This window comes from Belonocnema kinseyi, chromosome 4 (assembly GCF_010883055.1).
Source record: "Belonocnema kinseyi isolate 2016_QV_RU_SX_M_011 chromosome 4, B_treatae_v1, whole genome shotgun sequence".
Lineage (NCBI taxonomy): Eukaryota > Metazoa > Arthropoda > Insecta > Hymenoptera > Cynipidae > Belonocnema > Belonocnema kinseyi.
Window position 1 is genome coordinate 48,646,324 of NC_046660.1, and position 19,634 is coordinate 48,665,957.

The 19,634-nt window shown below is 29.4% G+C and overlaps 1 protein-coding gene across 1 annotated transcript in view; it reads right to left on the reverse strand.

The window, feature by feature from the left end:
* Positions 1 to 19,105, reverse strand: part of LOC117170878 (carbonic anhydrase 1-like) — a 21,017-nt gene extending 1,912 nt beyond the window's left edge. The window contains exons 1-4 of the mRNA XM_033357920.1: positions 19,084 to 19,105; positions 14,641 to 14,826; positions 14,450 to 14,556; positions 13,791 to 13,934 (exon numbers count right to left, since the gene is read on the reverse strand). Of these exons, the coding sequence (XP_033213811.1) occupies positions 13,791 to 13,934; positions 14,450 to 14,556; positions 14,641 to 14,826; positions 19,084 to 19,105 (459 nt within the window). The remainder of the gene's footprint in view (positions 1 to 13,790; positions 13,935 to 14,449; positions 14,557 to 14,640; positions 14,827 to 19,083) is intronic.
* Between the last annotated feature and the right edge of the window lie 529 nt (positions 19,106 to 19,634).

Consider the following 19,634-nt stretch of genomic DNA (forward strand, 5'->3'; position numbering starts at 1 on the left):
TTTATACATAATTTTTCCACCTGGGACATGACTGTTTTGTACACAAACTTTCATTAATTATCGATAAAAATGTTCACAGTTACTTATTAATCGAGAATATTTAATAATTTTCCATGATGAATACCATTCTCACACAAATTTTTATCATTTTCAGTTAAGAGAAAAAATTTGTCTGCGATTGAGCATTTAAAAGCATTGATTTATACATAAACAATTAATAACAATTATGTTAAATCTTGAATTAAATATTTTTATTAATTAAGTGTGCATACAGTCCTTGCGATGACCATTGTGTTCAATTATCCGAAGTAAAAAATAATTTTTACTTTATTCGCATGAAGTTGGAACATAGTAGGCTCAAAAGATTCAATGTATGGTCATTATCGAAGGGGAGGTTAATCAGCGTCAAAGTAGGGTCTTAAGTTATAAAAATGTAGACTTAAAGATTAAGTAGATTCAGAGAAGCGTTACAGCCTCAAAGTAGGCTCTAATGTTTCATTCTCTAGGAGTTAAAAGTTTAAAGCAGGGGTTATAAGTTTAAATACGTCAAAGCAGGCTCTAATAAGGAGCTGAAACTTCAAAGTAGGGTCTAAATTTCGACTCGGGAAGTTCTTGTGAATGCATTTCTCTGTCAATTCTGGCAGCATATTGAAACTGTTATAAAATATAACAAAATATAAAAAATTAACAAATTTTTCTGAAAAAGGCAAAAATAAAAATCTTTTGTAAAATTTCAATGAATTTTCTATTGTTTTAAATAAGTATAAGAGCATTTAACTAATTTTAAATATTTTCGCTATTGTTCAAATTTTCAAGAAATGTAAGAGTACTTCAAAAAATTTCAAGGAATTGTAAAACTTAAACAATATAGTTTAACGCTCAAATGATGTCGACTAAATCATAGAGTCGCGCCTTTTCATCTTCAGAAGACAATCACTTTTACCGCGAAACGATTCTTAGATTAACGCTAAAATTATGCACTTTAATGGTTAAACGACTGAATTTTAAAAGCGCTTTGAAGCGATTTCACGCATGCGCGTACATTATTTTTCGGTAAGAGCACGTCCCATTTTAACCGTTAAACTGCACCTTCTACTCGTTAAAGTAGAGTCGCTTGTCGTTGAAACAATTCTTCGTTAAACGACTCGCACTTTAATCGTAAAAAGATCTGTTTTCAAACTTAATTCTCAAACGATGGCACTTTAAGCGTACATTTTTTAAATCTCAAATGATTTCACAACTGTTCTATAAAAGAAAAAGTGCATCTACATATCCGTCATGAGAGGCTTATTATCAACACCAATTCACTCAAATCACTTTTCATTCGTGCAGTTGAATGAAATATTATTATCATTCTTATGATATCCAGTAATGAATCCACTAATTACTCACTGAATTTGAATTACTGCAAATTTAATTAATTGATTTAAAAACCAAATGTTTGATCGAATTTTTTAAGCTTCCTTGTGGAATGTTTTCTAAATCAAATTGATATTCTGTAAAATTGTTCTTAACCTTGAATATATAAGGTGAAATAGATAGATAAGTAAGCCCTGCTAACAACTTTCTCAATATTGCATTCTCATTTTATCAATAAAGTTCAAAATGCTACACTACCACGTCTTTTTAATAAAAGTTTTTATTTTTAATTTTGTTTTGAATTAAAGTAATAAATGATACTACTAGAATTAGAAAAGTTTCATTAATTTGAATTTAGAGAGTTTTAAAAACGTATTCAACTCAGACAGGTTTTGGAGGCCAATGAAAAATAAATTTTTCAAATATGTTATTTCCATGAAGGGTCCAACACTCATTTTTGGAATTTTTCCAGACCAATCAGCTTTTAATTCGACTGTGTTATAGAAAAAGTAAAAAAATGTATTTACAAAAATGAAACAAAATAAAATTCATAATACCAAATAATAATCACAGGCCGACAAATTTCAAAGCCAGAGACAAGGCCTAACGTTTCCGAAGGACTTGGATACGCTGAATCTGAATCCGAGCTTAAAATTTCTCCTGTACGTCAGACTTTCAAGATATCCTAACCTCAAAGTGCAAAAAACGTGTTTTTTAGCTGTTTTTGAGGTTATGTAACCGAACAAGAAAAAGTTCTACCAAAAAAGATAATATGGAATTTGAAAGTACTAATCTTCCCCGTTCAAACCTACTTGGATTTATTACGATGTCTTTATTTTTCACCAAAATATTGTAATTTGAAATTTGTTATTTTAGCGTTTTAACCCATTAACGCTGAGGTATTCAGATTTATACAACGCATTCTCTATTGCTGACGGTACGAAATATTTTCTTCAAAATATTATCTCAGGGGTTTTCGAAGGTGACCTTTCTATTGCCGGTGTCAGTTTTTTGTTATAACCGCTAGAAGATCCAATATGGCGGCCACAATTTAGGGCTTTAAAAAAGAACAAAGGAGCTAGCACAAAATACCAACAAAAAAGCGTGCAGTAGTTTGGAACCAAACTTCGCACATTGATGAAACAAAAGAAGACGGACTGCGCGGAATGCTACTGCGCACCCTGCGTACATTCTAATGTTCACATTCGATGTATGTGCGCGCCGCTCTATGGCGCAGACAATCTTCGATCCCTAGCTGGCTCACTGAGCTGGCGACGCTTTTATGACGTAGGTTCATTATAGGCTGATCAGGTTCATTAGGCGTAGGTTCATTATAAGAAAAAAATGAGTTTAAGAACTCCTTGCGCTAAGAAAGTTAATACCTTTTGTCACGTTTGTTATGGGACTTCAATGAAAAATTTGGATAAACCGTGGATACCAACTTCAATTTGTCGTGCTTGTAGATTAAATTGGTCAAATTGGGAAGATGAAAGTACCAAGGCGCAGACTGTTATTCAACCACCTGTTTGGCGTGAGCCCAACGATTATGATACTGATTGTTGCTTTTTCTTATGCAAAACAGGAGGTTTTTCTAAAAAGTATTTGGAGAAAATCATTTGCCCTGATGTAAAAAGTGTTACACCAGCCAAGATTGGTATTAGAAATCACTATGAAAACAAAAGTGACCGACCAATTCACGAATCAATGGATACTGACGATCCTAATGCAACTGAAGATTCTTCTTGCGAAGAATCAAATGATGAAAGTCCTAAATTTCGTTATCAAGGTGGATTGGAAGATTTTATACGTGACCTTGATCTTCCAAAAGATAAAGCTGAGCTTTCCGCTTCAGCACTCAAAGAGAGGAAACTATTTTTACCTGGAACTAGATTAACTATTTACAGAAATAGAAAAGAAAAGTTTATCAAGTACTATACTTTTCAATGGACAGTGGGATTGTGTATTATAATGATATCGAAGGACTCAATAATTTATATAAAATAAATTTGTATATGCCAGAGGATTGGCGTCTTTTCATAGATTCGTCTACAGACAGTCTGAAAGCAGTACTAGCACATAATAGAAATAAGTACGCTGCAATTCCAGTAGGTCACTCAACTACACTGAAAGAATCTTATGATACTTTCCAATTACTCCTGATAAAAATAAAATACAATGTCCATAATTTGCTTATTTGTGGTGAGTTCAAAATTATGAATCTTATAATAGGTTTCCAATCAGGAAACATTAAATACCCTTGTTTTCTTTGCCTTGAGGAGAGTCTTGCAAGGGATGAACATTGGATAACGGAGAAATGGCCAGACAGATTAGAGTGGACAGTTAGTCAGTATAATTTTGTTTATGAAAGTCTTGTTGGCAGAAATAAAGTATTACTGCCACCACTCCACATAGAACTGGGGTTAATGAAGCAATTTGTAAAAGCCCTAAACACCGAAGCAAAATGTATCAATTATATCAGAACATCAATGTTCCAAGAAAAATATGCGACTAAACTTATTGTTCCCAGAGGCAGGTGGGTGCGCATGCTTGTGGCTTGTTAGGGGTGGTTTCTATCCCTAGGAAAAGGCTTCCGTAGAAATGAAAAGACACGGGTTCCATATTTTTTATTTTTTTATCAATGTGCAAAGTTTGGTTCCAAACGACTGTTGTTTCGGATAGAATTAAGTGAATAAATATTTAAGATTATTAAACTAAGATTAAAAATGTATAAAATCATTTCTTGCGAATGCAGTTTCTAATCAGTTGTAATTTCAAAACATCGAATGTGAAACCCAGCTTTAATTCACGAATTATTTAGGTTTAAGTTTCATTTTGTAATGTAACAGAGCCGAATGAAATATGAAACATCTGTATACAAAAGTGCGATATTCACGGCGAATCAAGAGTGAGTTTAGATGACGCAATGTCGGTTTCTTTGATACGCGATTTCGATACTTCGTTCAGGTTCCCGAGTCCTAATTTAATTAGCTAACGAATTTATTAATAATAATTTGGAATTTATTTTGAAGTTGTATTTTAAAACAAGATATTGGAAAATCACTCGCATGTAGATCCCTCCGGGCATGGCTTAATTCATGCACGGGAGCCAAAGTTTACGTGCTCAGCTTGCTGAGGCCGTGATTGTCCGCGAAATAAAAGATTTTCCCGAAAATGGGCAAATTTTACGTGCACGTATACATAAACATACATTTATACATACACACCCACACATGGACACACATATTTTCAGGTATACACGTGCTCACGCATCTCTCCGCGATAGTCATCTCTTTCTCTTTTTTTTATCCGAACACACACGCTTCCAAATAGCCCTCTCTCGATCCTTTAATAATATCATTCCACTTTGTCTTTCTCTCTCTCTTAACATTGGCCTATCCCCCATACCCAATATCCCACACTGCAAACCTAATACATCATACACACACATATGTATCCGTGGCCGTGTGGCTGTAGGGAAACGCTGCGAGAGTGATGGACAATTGGGGGTGGTCGAAGGAGAAGAAGTTAGGAGGGGCGAGCCTTTAAAAGATCTCGCACATTAGGTCTCGGGAACTTTGCGTTTGATATCGTGACGAGGTACGTAAGAAAACTTCGATATAAGTTCAAATTCTTTGTCAAGATTCAATATTTTCTTATGTTTTATATTCATTTTTTTTATCGATTAGCTTCGTAATTTTATAGCAATTTATAATTTTATTTTACGTTAGCGTGAATTAAAGCCAAATATGTTTTTTATTAATTTCGTGTTTTTACTTTCACAAAAATATAATATCCCAGATCCTGTAATATTCAACTGTACGCTTTCTTGTTGGTATTTTGCGGGATTCTTTGTTCTCTTTCAAAGCCCTAAATTTTGGCCGCAATATTGGATCTTCTAGGATTTATAACAAAAAACTGACACCGGCAATAGAAAGAGCACCCTGGAAACCCCCTGAGATAATATATTGAAGAAAAAATGCCGTACCATCTGCAATAGAGAATGCGTTGTGCAAATCTGAACACCTCAGCGTTAATGAGTTAAAACGCTCAAATAAAAAATTTCAAATTACAATATATTGGTGAAAAATAAAGATATCCTAATAAATCCAAGTAGGTTTGAAAGGGGAAGATTAGTACTTTCAAATTCGATGCTAGCTTTTGTGGTAGACATTTTTCTTGTTCGGTTACTTAACCTCGAAAACAGCTGAAAAACGCGTTTTTTCGCACTTTTAGGTTATAATGTCTTGAAAACTTGACGTACAGGAGAAATCTTGAGCTCGGATTCGGATTAAGCGCATCAAAATCCTTCGGAAATGTTAGGTCTGCTTTCTGCCTTTTGACTTTTGTCAAATTTTTTCGGCCGGTGTAATTGTTTCATACCAGTGTGTCCAATATTATTGCTTGCCATTTTTTTGGGTACTTTGTTAAAGTTTGTCAGTGCTAGTTCTTCATCAGTATCTGGAAAACCCTTCGAGTCTGGGTTAAAAATGGTGGGAGACTGCTGTTTTCCGCTAGATTTTGAATATTTTTGCCCCATTTGTTAGCATCTTTATGACTGAATGCATCTGCAAAAAATAAATGGTAAGGTTTTATTCCAAGAAGTCTTGTCTGAAATGTAACTTTCATAATGTTGATAATTTTTTAAGAATTAATGCTACTTTTTGATTATTGGTGCAACATATGATCTTTCTATTATATATCTCCTTGAATTGATATTTCCTACGAATTTACAGCAGTCAAATTTAGAAAAAAACTAAATCAAAATGTTTGGTTTTTCACACAAAAGTAAAAAATATCTTAAATAGTTTTTAAAATGAAAAATAGACAAGTATTTATGAATAGCCGAAAAAACCTCAACCTTCTACTATTAAGCAAGAAGAATATTAGTAAATATAATAATAAATGGTTTCAAAAAGTATTTTTGTTAATGTAAATTAATTACGACTTCACTTTAACTTAAAAGTGACAATAAGTCTAAAATTTCAGAAAAAAACGCAACTCGAGAATTCTTCAAATAAACTATTATTAAAAGTAATAATAAAACGTTTGAATAATTATGTGTGTTAAAATTTATTAATTATTACCTTATCCTAATTTAAAATAAGACAACAAGTAGATATTTTTTTTAACAGCTACTTTCTATCTCTATTCTAAGAAAACATTGCTAAGAATCACAATAAATTGTTTACCTAATTTATATAACATCTAATTATCATTATAATGTAGTATATTATTTATTAAAAACAATTTAGATTAAAAAATCTAAGAAAATTATAATTTGCGCCAAAATCTCGTAATAACTTTTATTCAAATATAGGGTTTTTCGGGAACCTATAAAAAAGACTTATGAGGGTGCTATTGAATAAGTAATATTTTAGTCGCATTCCGTGACTTATTGCGGAAAGAAACGCTGGGTTTCAACCTTTATCATGTATACTGTTGTTGTTTTATTGTATCTTTTAAAAGGAAAAAATAAATAAATAAAACACATGGTTTTACAATGTGTATGCCACCCATCTTAAATTACAGCAGTTTTCCTTTTTTTGTACTGTGCGACTATTTTTATTAATTTAGTTTACTGTTTAATAAATTCTATGAAGTTTCCAGTTTTAGATAATTTACTCATCTGAAACCAAAATATCCATAAGAAATGGTGGCTCCGAAACCTTTAAGTAGGCATACGCGTTTTTCAATAAATCCTTTATCCAGTTTATTAGACTAGTTTATTAGTATATGTCAACATTTTACAGTTTTTCAATTTCAAATTGCACTTTATGAAGCTGATTTCTTATATGATATTGTCAGTTTCTAAAAAACCTTAAAGAACTTTTTTTTCGATCTTATACTATATTTTTTAAGATTTCCAGATTCGAAATGAAAATTATTCAATTTTCTTATGGTTTAAATTTGAAAAAAAATTCATTCTTATTTGATCATATTATGATTTTTCAAGTTTGCAGCTTTAAATCTTCAGTTGAATTTATATGTTTGTCTCCAAAGCTAGCCTATTCTCCGGACTATTTAAATTTTAGTTTCACTGCGTTATAGGAGCTGTAAAAGTATTAAAAATATAAAATAAGGAACAATCAAATTTCTTAAGCTTTAGTAATTATTATTTAATACTAGTGAGCTCAGTATTCTTTATGGTAATTGTTCTTGGAAATTTATTAAAGTTGGTGGCTCTCATCGATTCAATAACATTTTCGTCAGGAATCTCAATATTTGGGGAAGATAATTTCTATGAAATTAAATTCTGGATATTACTAACCAGTTTTTGAACCCCTTTATGGGCAATTACATCTGCAAGAAAAAATCAGTACATTTTGAAGCATAATGACTCGAGGCAACTATTTATTCTAAATTTTATAATTGGAATTTTTTTAAAGAATAATTATAATTCTGGCATTAATTAATAAATAAAATTTAATCACTTTATCACTGAATATCTATTTGTATTCATTTAAGAAATATTTTGCGCATTTTTGAAGAAAGTCGTGCCTTAAGCACGAATAATGCTTGTATTTATAATTCTATACCATTACGACCTAATGAAATTGTACCAAAAAAAAAAATAAAATTATTTCTAGACGCATGTGAATGTTTTCTATCAATTCTCAAAAATTTGTATTTTAAACTACATATACGGAAAAGAAGATATAATCGCATCAAATTAACATTTTAAGGGCTTACTGGTGTTAAGGGCATGTGATACAGTTTCCCCGGCTTTTTCCACAAAAATGAAAATTTTTAAAAACTGAATTCGGAGATGCTATAAAATATCATAACGAATGTTCCCGGACTCTTTTTGAGGGCTAATTATAAAAAAATCATTGTGATAAATAAACATTGTATGCATATGCATTATGTTGAGTTTACGTCGGTTTTCATCTCTGCCTTTCTGATAATATGGAAATTATTTATGAAATAAACTTTTTTGATTGCCTGCAAACAAGGTTAGTTCCGGGAGATTAATTGCTATGTTTATTTGTAAGTCCAAAGTTTTTGGCCAAAAATATTGTGTAGTTTGAAAGTAACGCTCGGGTGAATTATAATACACATAACCTCGAAATATACACGCACGTTGTTAGCAATATCAAAAAATTGTTGATAAAAAAACAAAAAAAGTGTGTGGGGACGAGCGTTAGCATGTTCGCTATCATTTCCCATATTTTTAAGACAAAATATTTATTATTCTAGAAAAAAGGCAAGGAACCTAAAACTGGTAAAATCGACAATTTTCTAAGTATCACATGCCCTCAACCAAGTGGAACTATAGCCGACTATTAGAATCAGTTACTAGATTCGTATTAATTTACATCTAGATGGTCACTAGCGGGAGTAAGCTTTAAATCAGTTAAAGAAAAAAATTACTTATGTGACCGAAGACTTTAATTTATTTGAATACTCACATTAACATTCTTGTTAGAAATTTGGAAAAAAAACATCACCATACTATCTACCCTCGAAAGTCTGCAGCCGGATTTTTATAAAAGGTGCGAAAATTTGCTATTATGTTTAGCCTGAGGCAACAAAAACTGCAGAAAACTTTCCCCGATTTCAGCCAATGACTGACATTTATTTTGCCCATTTATTTTGCCCAATTGCCCACCACAAACATACATCGCTTCAGGTTGACGCCCGTTTAACGCTGATGACGTCTAACAATCGACACGTCTCCCTCGGCCAACTTTATTTTCCTAAATTCCTTTACCTGAAATATAACTGTCAAATGGTAGCGCACTTTGACGTAGAAGACTTTTGATATGCAAAGCAGGCGTATTTCTAATGTTGAATTTGGGGATTACCTTATCTGAATTGTTTTCCAGGTCGTCAAATATATATTGATTAGGATCATCATCAAGTCGAAAAATCACATACTTTTGGTCGTAAAACGTGCAAATTATTATAGAATCCTTTAGCCGTAAATTCTTGTAGATTTACTTTTTTTTAATTTAGTTGGTAGACTATAACAACATTTATACGCAACAAAATTCAAATAAGTATTACATTCGTTCGTATAAATAACTAAAAACAAAGTCGTTTGTAGTAGAGTTTTTCACTGTTTTCACGTTTGTAAAATATTGTATTCTATAATGCAGGTTTAGAATTTTATGCATTAATTTACATAATATTTAAATTTCTTTTGTGAGGTCAAACGCCAATTTAAAAAATGCAAAATACTGTCGTTTAATATAATGGCTAGTTAATGTCGACTTCAAAGTACGAAACACTTATTTCAAAAAATGTGAGAAAATCTTTATATTGTGTCTGCAAAAGTTTTAACAAAAATTATTTACAGAAATGAAACATTTTTACGAGGATTTCATCATTTTTTAAAGTATTATTAAAGATTTTAAACAATTTCAAGGATCTTAAATTTTTCTAAGATTTCATTGAATTTTCTTCTCTTTTAAATAGTTAGGTGGGAATCTAAATGATTTGAAGTATTTTGTGGTGTTGATTAGAATTTGCAACATTTTTTGTGTGCTTAATCAAATTTCACGGAATTGTAATGATTTTACAGCTCGTAATTTCATTAGTTAGATCGAATTCTTCACAATTCCCTTTACTTTCATTAAATTTATTTCAAATTTACATAAATCTATGAATTCTTTTTATTTTTATTTTTTAAACATAGGTTTATATCTTTAACGCTTTTAAATCTACTTTTTTAAATTTCACGAGCTGTAGTATTTTTTATATTTAATCGTCATAGCAGTTAAAAACAACAACCAACATGAAATACGTAAACAAATGTAAAAAACCTACATAATTACCCCCTAATTTCCCCATTTTAAATTGTTTCAATGCAATATTTGTGTAGTACTTTGTACTCACGTCAATCAACCTTCTAAATAATGCAATACCGTCCTTCTTTGATTTGGCACTAAATTTGAATTACTGAAAATTGTAATAATTGATTTCTAAACCGAATTTTGGTCAGTAAATAAATAAAAAATTAAATACAAATTAAATAATGAAAAAAATTATTTTATACGCTTTTTATGTTTTTCCCATGAATATTGTAAAAATAAGTAAAGATGCCCCTAATAAAAATTAGTATTCTTATTCATAAGTTGCTGTTAAAATTATTTGGTATAATTGTTATAAAAAAGCCTTACTATTCTGTTAAATTTGAGTAGAGGACCCTAATATATTTAGATTATCTTTATGTTTGAAATATATATATAGTAATATAATAATAAATTACAAGTGTTCCAAATATACGCGAGTACGTGGAAAATGAAACTTGATAGTGTTATGATCTTTTTGGTTACAAACTCATGGGTTTGGTTCAATGTTCAATGTTGTTCAATATTGTTCAATTAAAATCTTTCTGCATGAAAGTATCTACTGTTACATTTTTTGTTGAGAATTTATGTATTTTATTCGAACATTTAACTGTTTGATTGAAAAGTTGTTCCACTACTTTATATTTCTTGGGTTGAAAATTAATTTTCTAAACTGAAAATGTAACTATTCTATTTTCACTTACAAGTTAATCTTTTCAAGAGTCAACTATGCCGTCTTTTCTGGAGCATTTATTTTTCCAGTTTTCAAATTTCACTGTTTTGTAGAAAAAAAATTTAACTTGACAATTCAGCAATTTGGTACAAAAAAATTCTATTAACAATTAACTCTTTCGTAGAAAATTGGTCTTCTTAGTTTAAGAAGTACACAATTTGATTCAAATTCATTTTAAAGATTAATTTTCAGACTTTTTTAGTTGAGAATTCAAATATTTGGTAGAGAATTAATCCATTTTGTTAAAAATATATTTATTATGGTGGCAAAGTTATCAATTAATTGTCAACTTAATCATAAGATTAATCATCACTTTAAAAATTCACAATTTTAAAATTAATTTTAAATCCTCCAGTACGATCGTTTTCAGTTTTTAAAGCTTTTAAATTTAAAAATATTTTTTTTTAAGTTTCTTAAGTGGTCATTTGTCCAATTCAAACCATTGAAATTTTGTATATTTGCATTATTGATATTATTATTTCCGATTTATTATTTTTTTACGTTTATTTAAGCTAATAATCTTCCGTTTTACAGGTATCTAATTTAAAATTGTACCACGTGAATCTGACTTCTGATTTAATATTGTACATATCAAAGAAAATTTAAACAACTTTGGTTTTTCGATCTATATTATAATTTCTTATATTGACAGCTTCCCAACAAAAATTAAAATTATTTTTCGGGGTATCTATTTCAAACAAAAATAAATTTTTTTGATGATTTGATCATTTCAAAGGCCTTAAACTCTAAGTTTTCTAACTTTAAAGGCTAATTTTTGCAATATGTACATTTTTTTAGTTGATTTTAATACATTGTCTTGTGCTGAAGCATATAAAATAAAACGTTTTTAAAATTGATGATGTAGAGTATATATTCTTGGAATAACTTTGAGAAGAAAATTACTGATGCAACTAAAAACTTTATTTTATTTTATCATTTACATGAACATTCTTGTTAGAAATTTGGATACAAAAAACCTATAACCATGCTATTTGGCCTCTACCGTCTTTAGCCAGATTTTTATAAGAAGCGCTCGCATTTGCTTGCAAGTTTGACCAGGGGTAAGGAAAACTGCAGAAAACCTTCCCTGGGAGCAGCTGGTCACCAACATTTATAACTGCCCTACAGCAAGATTCACCTGCTTAGGTTGACGTCCGTTTAACGCCTGGTAAGGCCTAATATTCGACACGTCTCCCTCGGCCAACTTTATTTTCCTGAATTCCTTTACCTGAAAAACAAAATACAAATACACAATAATAATAGTGACTAAAATTTCAAACTCATTTTCGTGCATTATTTTGAGGAATATAAATTCTTACAAGATTCTTATGTATAAGGAAAGAGGGTTCATAATGGATCCAAGTCACAGATTCCGAGCAAGGTGGATAATCCAGAGAACCTTTGTAGCAGTCCAATGTTGGCAACGTATTACGTAGAAAACTTTCCAAAAGGGGAATTGGGCGTATCACTGCTGTTGAATTTGGGGATTGCACCTTATGTAAATTTTTTTCAAGGTGGTTAAACAAATGTTGATCAAGAGGTTCTACATAAACCTGAAATTTCAAACACGTATCAATAATATAGTATTTTGCGTGATGACAAACTCAAATGAAGAATCTGTACAAAAAAGTAAAAAGAGATAAAAACATTTTTGCAGGAACCTACAAATATATGAAATACAGGGCAGAACAAATTACACGAAAGTACAACTTTGATCTATAATTTGTATTCCTTTTTTACTTTATTTGTATATAGCTATATTTTATTGTGGTTAAAATTTCCCACAAAGAATAATAAAAGAAGCACAACTACATCATTTAATGGTTTTGCAGTCACATAGTTTTTTTAAATTCAGAATGCAAATATTTAGAAGCGTGCAATGAGATAATTCGAAGTTAAAATGTGGGAATAGCGTCTGTTACAAAGCAGCTTCTATGTTCATACGTGGAAGAAATAGCGTTCTAAACATTTGACTTAAAGCATCTTGTAGTTGTAAATTCTTGCAGATGTACTGTTTTATAAATTCTGGTTGAAGATTAAGACAACATTAAAAAACAACAAAATTCAAATACGTATTAAATTTAGCTGTAAAAAAGACTAATAACATGATTCATAGTACAGTTTTTTACTATTTTATCGTTTTCAAAATATTATATTCTATAGTGCAGATTTAAAATTGTATACAATAATTTAGATAATATTACAATTGCTTTCATGAGGTCAAACGCCAATTTGAAAAACTCAGGAAAATTTTTGTATAGTAAGAATTTTTACTTTACTGTATTTTTTTCTAAATCTGAAAAAAAATTAGAAAAAATTAAACATTTTTATTTAACTGAGTTTTCAAGTTGAATTTCGTGCATTTTTGTATAAGTTTCAACAAAAATTACAGTTGCAGAAATGTTATAATTTCTCTAAGCAATCATTTTTCCAAAAAATGAAAATTTTGCCGGAATTTCAGGATTTTCCATTTTTCGAAGTATCGTCATGAATTTTAAAGAACTTCAGAGATCTTAGATTTTTTCTAAGATTTCAAGAAATTTTTTTTTATATAGTTAGGGCGGATTTGAAATACTTTAAAATACATTGGAGTATTATTTAGAATTCGAAGACTTTACCCTGCATTTTTACTGATTAATTTTTGAATTTTTCTCAATTTATCCAAAAGTTTTTTTTCCAATTCAGCTCGAAATTTCAGGACTTTTTTCAAATTCTTCGCATTTCCCTTCCATTCACACCGGTAGTCTTTTTTGTTTAATTTAAAAGTAACAGCAGGTAAAACAACAACAAACAAGAATTCCGTTAAAGTTAAAATGGAAATAGAAGGTTAAAGTCACATAATTGCCCTCTAATTTTCTCATAATAAATTGTTTTAATACGATATTTGTCTAGTATTTCGTACTTACCTTAAACGATACTTTAAATGCTGCCAGACCGTCCTTTTTTGATTGAGCATTCTCGAATGATTTCAAATCTTCTTTGTAAAAAAACAAATGCATCTCCATTTCTATCATAGTTGGCTCATCATTAACACCAATTCCCTCAGACCACTGTTTATGCCATTGTTGAAAAAATATTATTATCATTATTATGGTCTGCAGTGATGTTTGCAATAAATACATACTAAATTTGAATTCCTGAAAATCTTACTAATTGATTTATAAACTGAATTTTCTACTGACAAATGAGTAATATATTTTTTTAGCGAATGCAATATTAAAAAATCACAAATTCATTTTACCATTCAATAATCAGTTAACTTTCCTTGTCGATTGCTTTTAAAATAAAATTTAGGTTCTAGGGTTTAATTTTCACCATTCATGAGTAGGATGAGAGAAAAAGATGTAGAAACCATTCTTGTATTTCCTCGTAGCCTATTTACAACTTTTGCCATATTGCATTCTCTGGGTGTCAATAAAATTGAATATGCTGCATTACCGCGTTTTATTGATAAAGGTTTTTATTCATTTATTTTTGCAATTTAAAAAGTAAATCATACCCGTGAAATTTAGAAATTTCCATTGATCTGAATTAAGAGAGTGTGCGAAACTTATGCAAAACATACCTCTTTTTGGGCCCAATGAAAAGTAATTTTATCAAATACGTAATTTCCAACAAGGGGTCCGCCTTTAATTTTCGGAGGTTCTCCAGTCCAATCAGCTTTTAATTCCACTGTATTATAGGAAAATTACTAAGTATGTGAAAAAAAATCAGGCATAATGAAATTTATAAAACGAAATCATAATTGTTTAATACCAGTGTGCCCAGTATTCTTGATGGTCATTTTCTTTGGAGTTTTATTAAAGTTTGTGGGTGTTAGTTGTTCATCAATATGTTCTACAACCTTCATACGAGCGTCAATAATTACGGGAGATTGATGTTTTCCGTAACATTCTGGATATTTTTTCACCCAGTTTTTGGCATCCTTATAACTGAACGCATCTGAAAAAAAGAAAATGAAGAGAAAAGCTTTATAGCAAGAAGCCATTACCTGAATTGTATTTTTTTTTTTATTTTGATAATTTTTTCATTAACTAATGATGCTTATTGTTTATTGATGAAACGCATGATCTTCGTAATGTGTATCAATTCAAATTGATATTTTCTAGTAAATTGCATCATTGTAAATTTTAAGAAAAACTAAAGCAAAATGTTTGGTTATTTCACACAAAAGTATAAAATATATTTACAAAACTTTTATAAAATTTAACTTACTCGCTCGTAAAATGACACTGAAAAAAATAGTCGCTACAAGGTGCCACTGGATCATTTTTAAATCCATTCTGCTAAATCTTTTCTTACTTCTTTCTTGATTTTCGTGAAGATTAATAAATCATCGAGTCTAATAATCGAATGCAGGTATCAGGAAGGAGAATTCAGTTTCACAAGCGCTTTTTTAAAGTGCGTCTTACTTAAAATTTATTGATATGATCATTGAAACCCACTTGAGTTTAGAGTGGGGAAGCACTATATCATCACCCCACCCCCGAAGCAAAATATCACTTCCAATTAATGTTTCACATTCTTCATGATGTAAATTTTATCAAACGTCCTGTTTGATATGCTAATCGAAAATAATAGTATTGAAAACTAGACTATTATTATTATAAAATTAGGTGTTAAATACTTCATTATTTCTAGTTATTGTACCTTTTTATAGAGCAGAAATTTTAAATTGTTTTACCCTTTAGGGTTGAATTTGAAAATGTTCAACGTGAATTGTCTTACTAGCGTTACTGCGTATCTTCTTCAGTAAAAATTACGAAGGAAAAACTGATATTGCTTTTATGTTTAACATTTTTTATTTACGACTATTTCTAGTTTGTACATTTTCAAATGAAAATTGACTATTTCTAAACGTAAATAATTTTGCATTGACAGCAATTGTGGATGTTGGTTCTTTACACATGAAAAAATTTCAATTGGAGGTGTTAGAAATATGACTATTCTAAATTTTTTTTAAATGTTAGGCTGACTAGAACTGAATCGATTTATTATTTTATTTTTATTCTGTATGTTTTGAAATAATTTTTGGAAACATGGGTCTATTGTACGTGAATTATCTTCTAGGCTTCTGCAGAATATGTGATTTTTAAACATTGTCTTATTTTGAAGTTCGCAAGATATCAATAATTCAAATCAGATAATGCTTCTTTGTTTTGAGTTATAAATTACAATTGTAAAATTAAAAATTAAAAATTTTCAATTGTTTGATATGTTAGTTCAGAGTTATAAAAATTAAAGTATATCTGTTTTCTGGTTTGTTGTTGTGCTTAGTCGAACTTCTGAATTTTTCTGTGGTATTATTTTTGTCTTCAATAAACGAAGGTGAAGTACATTAACCGAGTGAATGATCTTATTTTTTATTTTTGAGCGAAGTCACCTGTTACAGGTTTCACAAAATTACCTATGGACTGCGTCATCTGCACGCTGATACTTTTAATTGTTTAAGTAAAATTAAAAATAAGTTGATAGTTTAATTTTTCTGATTTAGATACATAGCTAACCGGTAAAGCTAAAATACTAAAATACTAAAACACTTTGAAATATATTTTTTCTTTTGCTTTTTGCATATATGAGACTGTCGATTTTTCACACCTATGCAAGTCTAGCATTAACATTAACAGAAAAAATAATGCAAAAATGAGCCTAGCAAATAATAAAATAAGATCATATTGCATGTAGTCTTTTAAGAAATGTTTATATTATTCAAGGATTTTCGTTAAATGTGAATGAAAACTGTTGATCTTAGATCAATTAAAAGCTACCTTAATTCTATGTTAAATGGAACTTAAGAAAAATTGAATATATCCCTTCTAAAAAGGTCGTGTAATTATAATAGATTTTGAAATCCAAAAATTAGAACATTGAACTTCCTTCAGGGCCTAATTTAAGAATGTCAAACCTCAAATATCTTGTTTTCCCTATTCCGTACATTTTTGAATTACAAGTTACTATTTTTAATAATTGTGAAAATTGAAATTTTGGCATAGGTTTACAATTCAACAAAGTTTAATTCATTTATTATAAATATAAGATGCATAAAATATATAATGATTTTAATTGAGAATGAATAGAATATAGCTATTTAAAATTTAACATTATTTTACTGTAGAAGACTTCTTAAATCCATAATTCAGTTTTTATTATGTAGGTTTTTAAATAATTGTTTGTTAAAAGAAAAGTTACTTTCGTTATGAATAATCTACTGCCCATCAGCAAATAAAAAGCTTTGATAATGTGCGAAGAGTGTTAGGATCTTCAGAATATGTAACAAACTGAATTTGCTTTTAAATTAAAAAATTTTTATTATGAAGAAGGTTCAAAAATAAGGTCCAAATTTTATCTTCCGTTTTCGATTTTTTTTATGAAATTAAAAATATTTTTATAATAAAATATATATATATGTTCTTAAAACGAATATGCAAAACAATTTTTCAAAACAAGTAACTTTAAATGTTTATAGCATAGCTTTAAAAGAATCTGAAAATAATTTAGATTCGTAATACAGATATCCCAGGCAAGGGATAAATTATTATTGCCTCTTTCCCAAGATTTTGTTTGCTCGTAATAAAAATGGCCATATATGAAAATATAAAATTAAATATAAAATATAGTATATCACATCAAAGATAGCATAGTTTGGCGTTATGATTATTCGTATTCAAGAAGAATTGATTTTTCTATACCAACAGACAAATTCGCAATCAGCTGCCTGTAAACTAAGGCAACATAGGTAAATGTGTAAATAACTCTTTTCCATTTCAGGGTGACGAAACTTAAACACTAGTTTTACAATTTTACATTCGGGTTGCATCGCAAATACATGAAGGCTTCGTATTTTTTTTACAAACTTTGAAATAGTTGTCTGGTTAAATTTTTATAATGCAATTTTCCCCAGAACAACAGCTAACATTTCTGCAAAAGAAAGCCAGTAAAACTTACTGCATTTTTAAATAAAAAATTAATATTTTTAAAGCTTAGATGATCTTATGTTGAAAGCCTTTGGAAATGAAAAATTTTCGCATGTAAATTAGATCAGTGCAATTGTTAATGCTCAAAATTAATAATGTCGAATTTATTTTTTTATAGATGTAGGTTCTATTAACACAATTGTCCGTGAAAGACTAAATGAAAGAATAATTCTATTCTTAAACTGTAGTTTCTAAAATAATTATTTTTTTCTATAAACATGGTTCTATTAGATAAAATTACTTAAATTAGACAAAGTTCATCTGTGACAAATCATAAATTCTTATTTTGAGTTTACAATTAACAAATGTGAAATATTAAAATTAATAATTTAGATGATTCGATATCAAAAGCGTTCTATTATGTATGCTGTTCTAACAAAATTGAAAATTAATAATTAGTTAATTTTTTAATTTTAACTCAAGACATATGGCCGGAAAAAATGTGCGCTAACTAGAAAAAATTCCAGGCAATGATTCTTACTGGTCTGAATGCGTGCACGTTCCCATGAAAAAATTATCAATTGTAGTGTTTGGATAATTTAAAATTACAGGCGTTTCAAATTTAACATTGGAACCTTTAAACTACATGACTTAAAATTTAACATAAGAAACTTATAACTACGTAATTCGAAATTTAGACATTTAAAATACAAAAATTTCTAATGTATAGGCCGTAGATATGAGTTGTGGAAACACTAGTATTTTTTACTAGGAGTTTCAAAAAATAGAACTATTGAAAATTACACATTATCTGGCTTTAAAGAACCTTATGAAAAAATGAGTATCTTTTTATTTCGCAGGTTTTAGAATAATACTCCTATTCGAAAAATACACATAAGAATTTTTTTAAATATAGAACAAAGGCGTTTATTAAACTATTTTAAGTAAATGGTGAAATAAGTCGGATAATATTTCAAAAGGTTGCTTATTGCGAATTACCTATTTGCAACAAAAATAATTTTTTTTTGAAAACGTCAGATCGTAGTAAAAAATTGTAAAAAATGAGAACGAAGCATCATATTGAAATGAGCATTGTTATCCATAATTCTTTATGACAAGTATTTGTTATAATGACAGTGAAACTCTTATGCAGCGCCGATATTAAGGATGACGGTGAGTGGGAACTAACTCATTATAGCCCGCTCCGCTTTTGTTTGTTCACGCTTTAGTGCTCGCCTGAGTGACAACCGCAGACCCTGCGGCCCCCACGCAGCTCCTGTTATACCTTCCTGAGGCGCGGCGTCCATTCTTTGAAGGGCAATAGAAGGGAGGGCTATTGAAGAGTTTCAACTGTATTATAAAGAAGCGTTAGTTACCGGCTTAAGTTACTAAGGAGCCTAATACATTAAAAGTTTGGTTATGCCCTTAAATTATAATACTATACTGATGATTAAAAAGCATTTAAAATTGACCCTAATAAGTGCAAAAGAAATGTCCTTAGTAGAAAATAATTTTTGTTCGTAAAATATTAATTATTTTAAAAAAATGCAATTATTCCATTAAATACTAATGCTTTTTAATTTCGGTGAAATTGGAACTATTTTGTTAAAAAATTGTATTTTTGGTTGAATTCAAATTTACATTTTCTTGTGATCAAAATTTTTGTTATTAAAATACCAATCATTACATTTTTAGTTATAATTTTATATCTGTTAGTTGAACATATAAATGCTCAATTACAACGTAAGAGAACTAGTCAAAAATACATTTCTTGCTAAATGTTCATCACTTTAATTAATAATTTATATCTCTTGTTGAAAATTGAAATATTTTGAC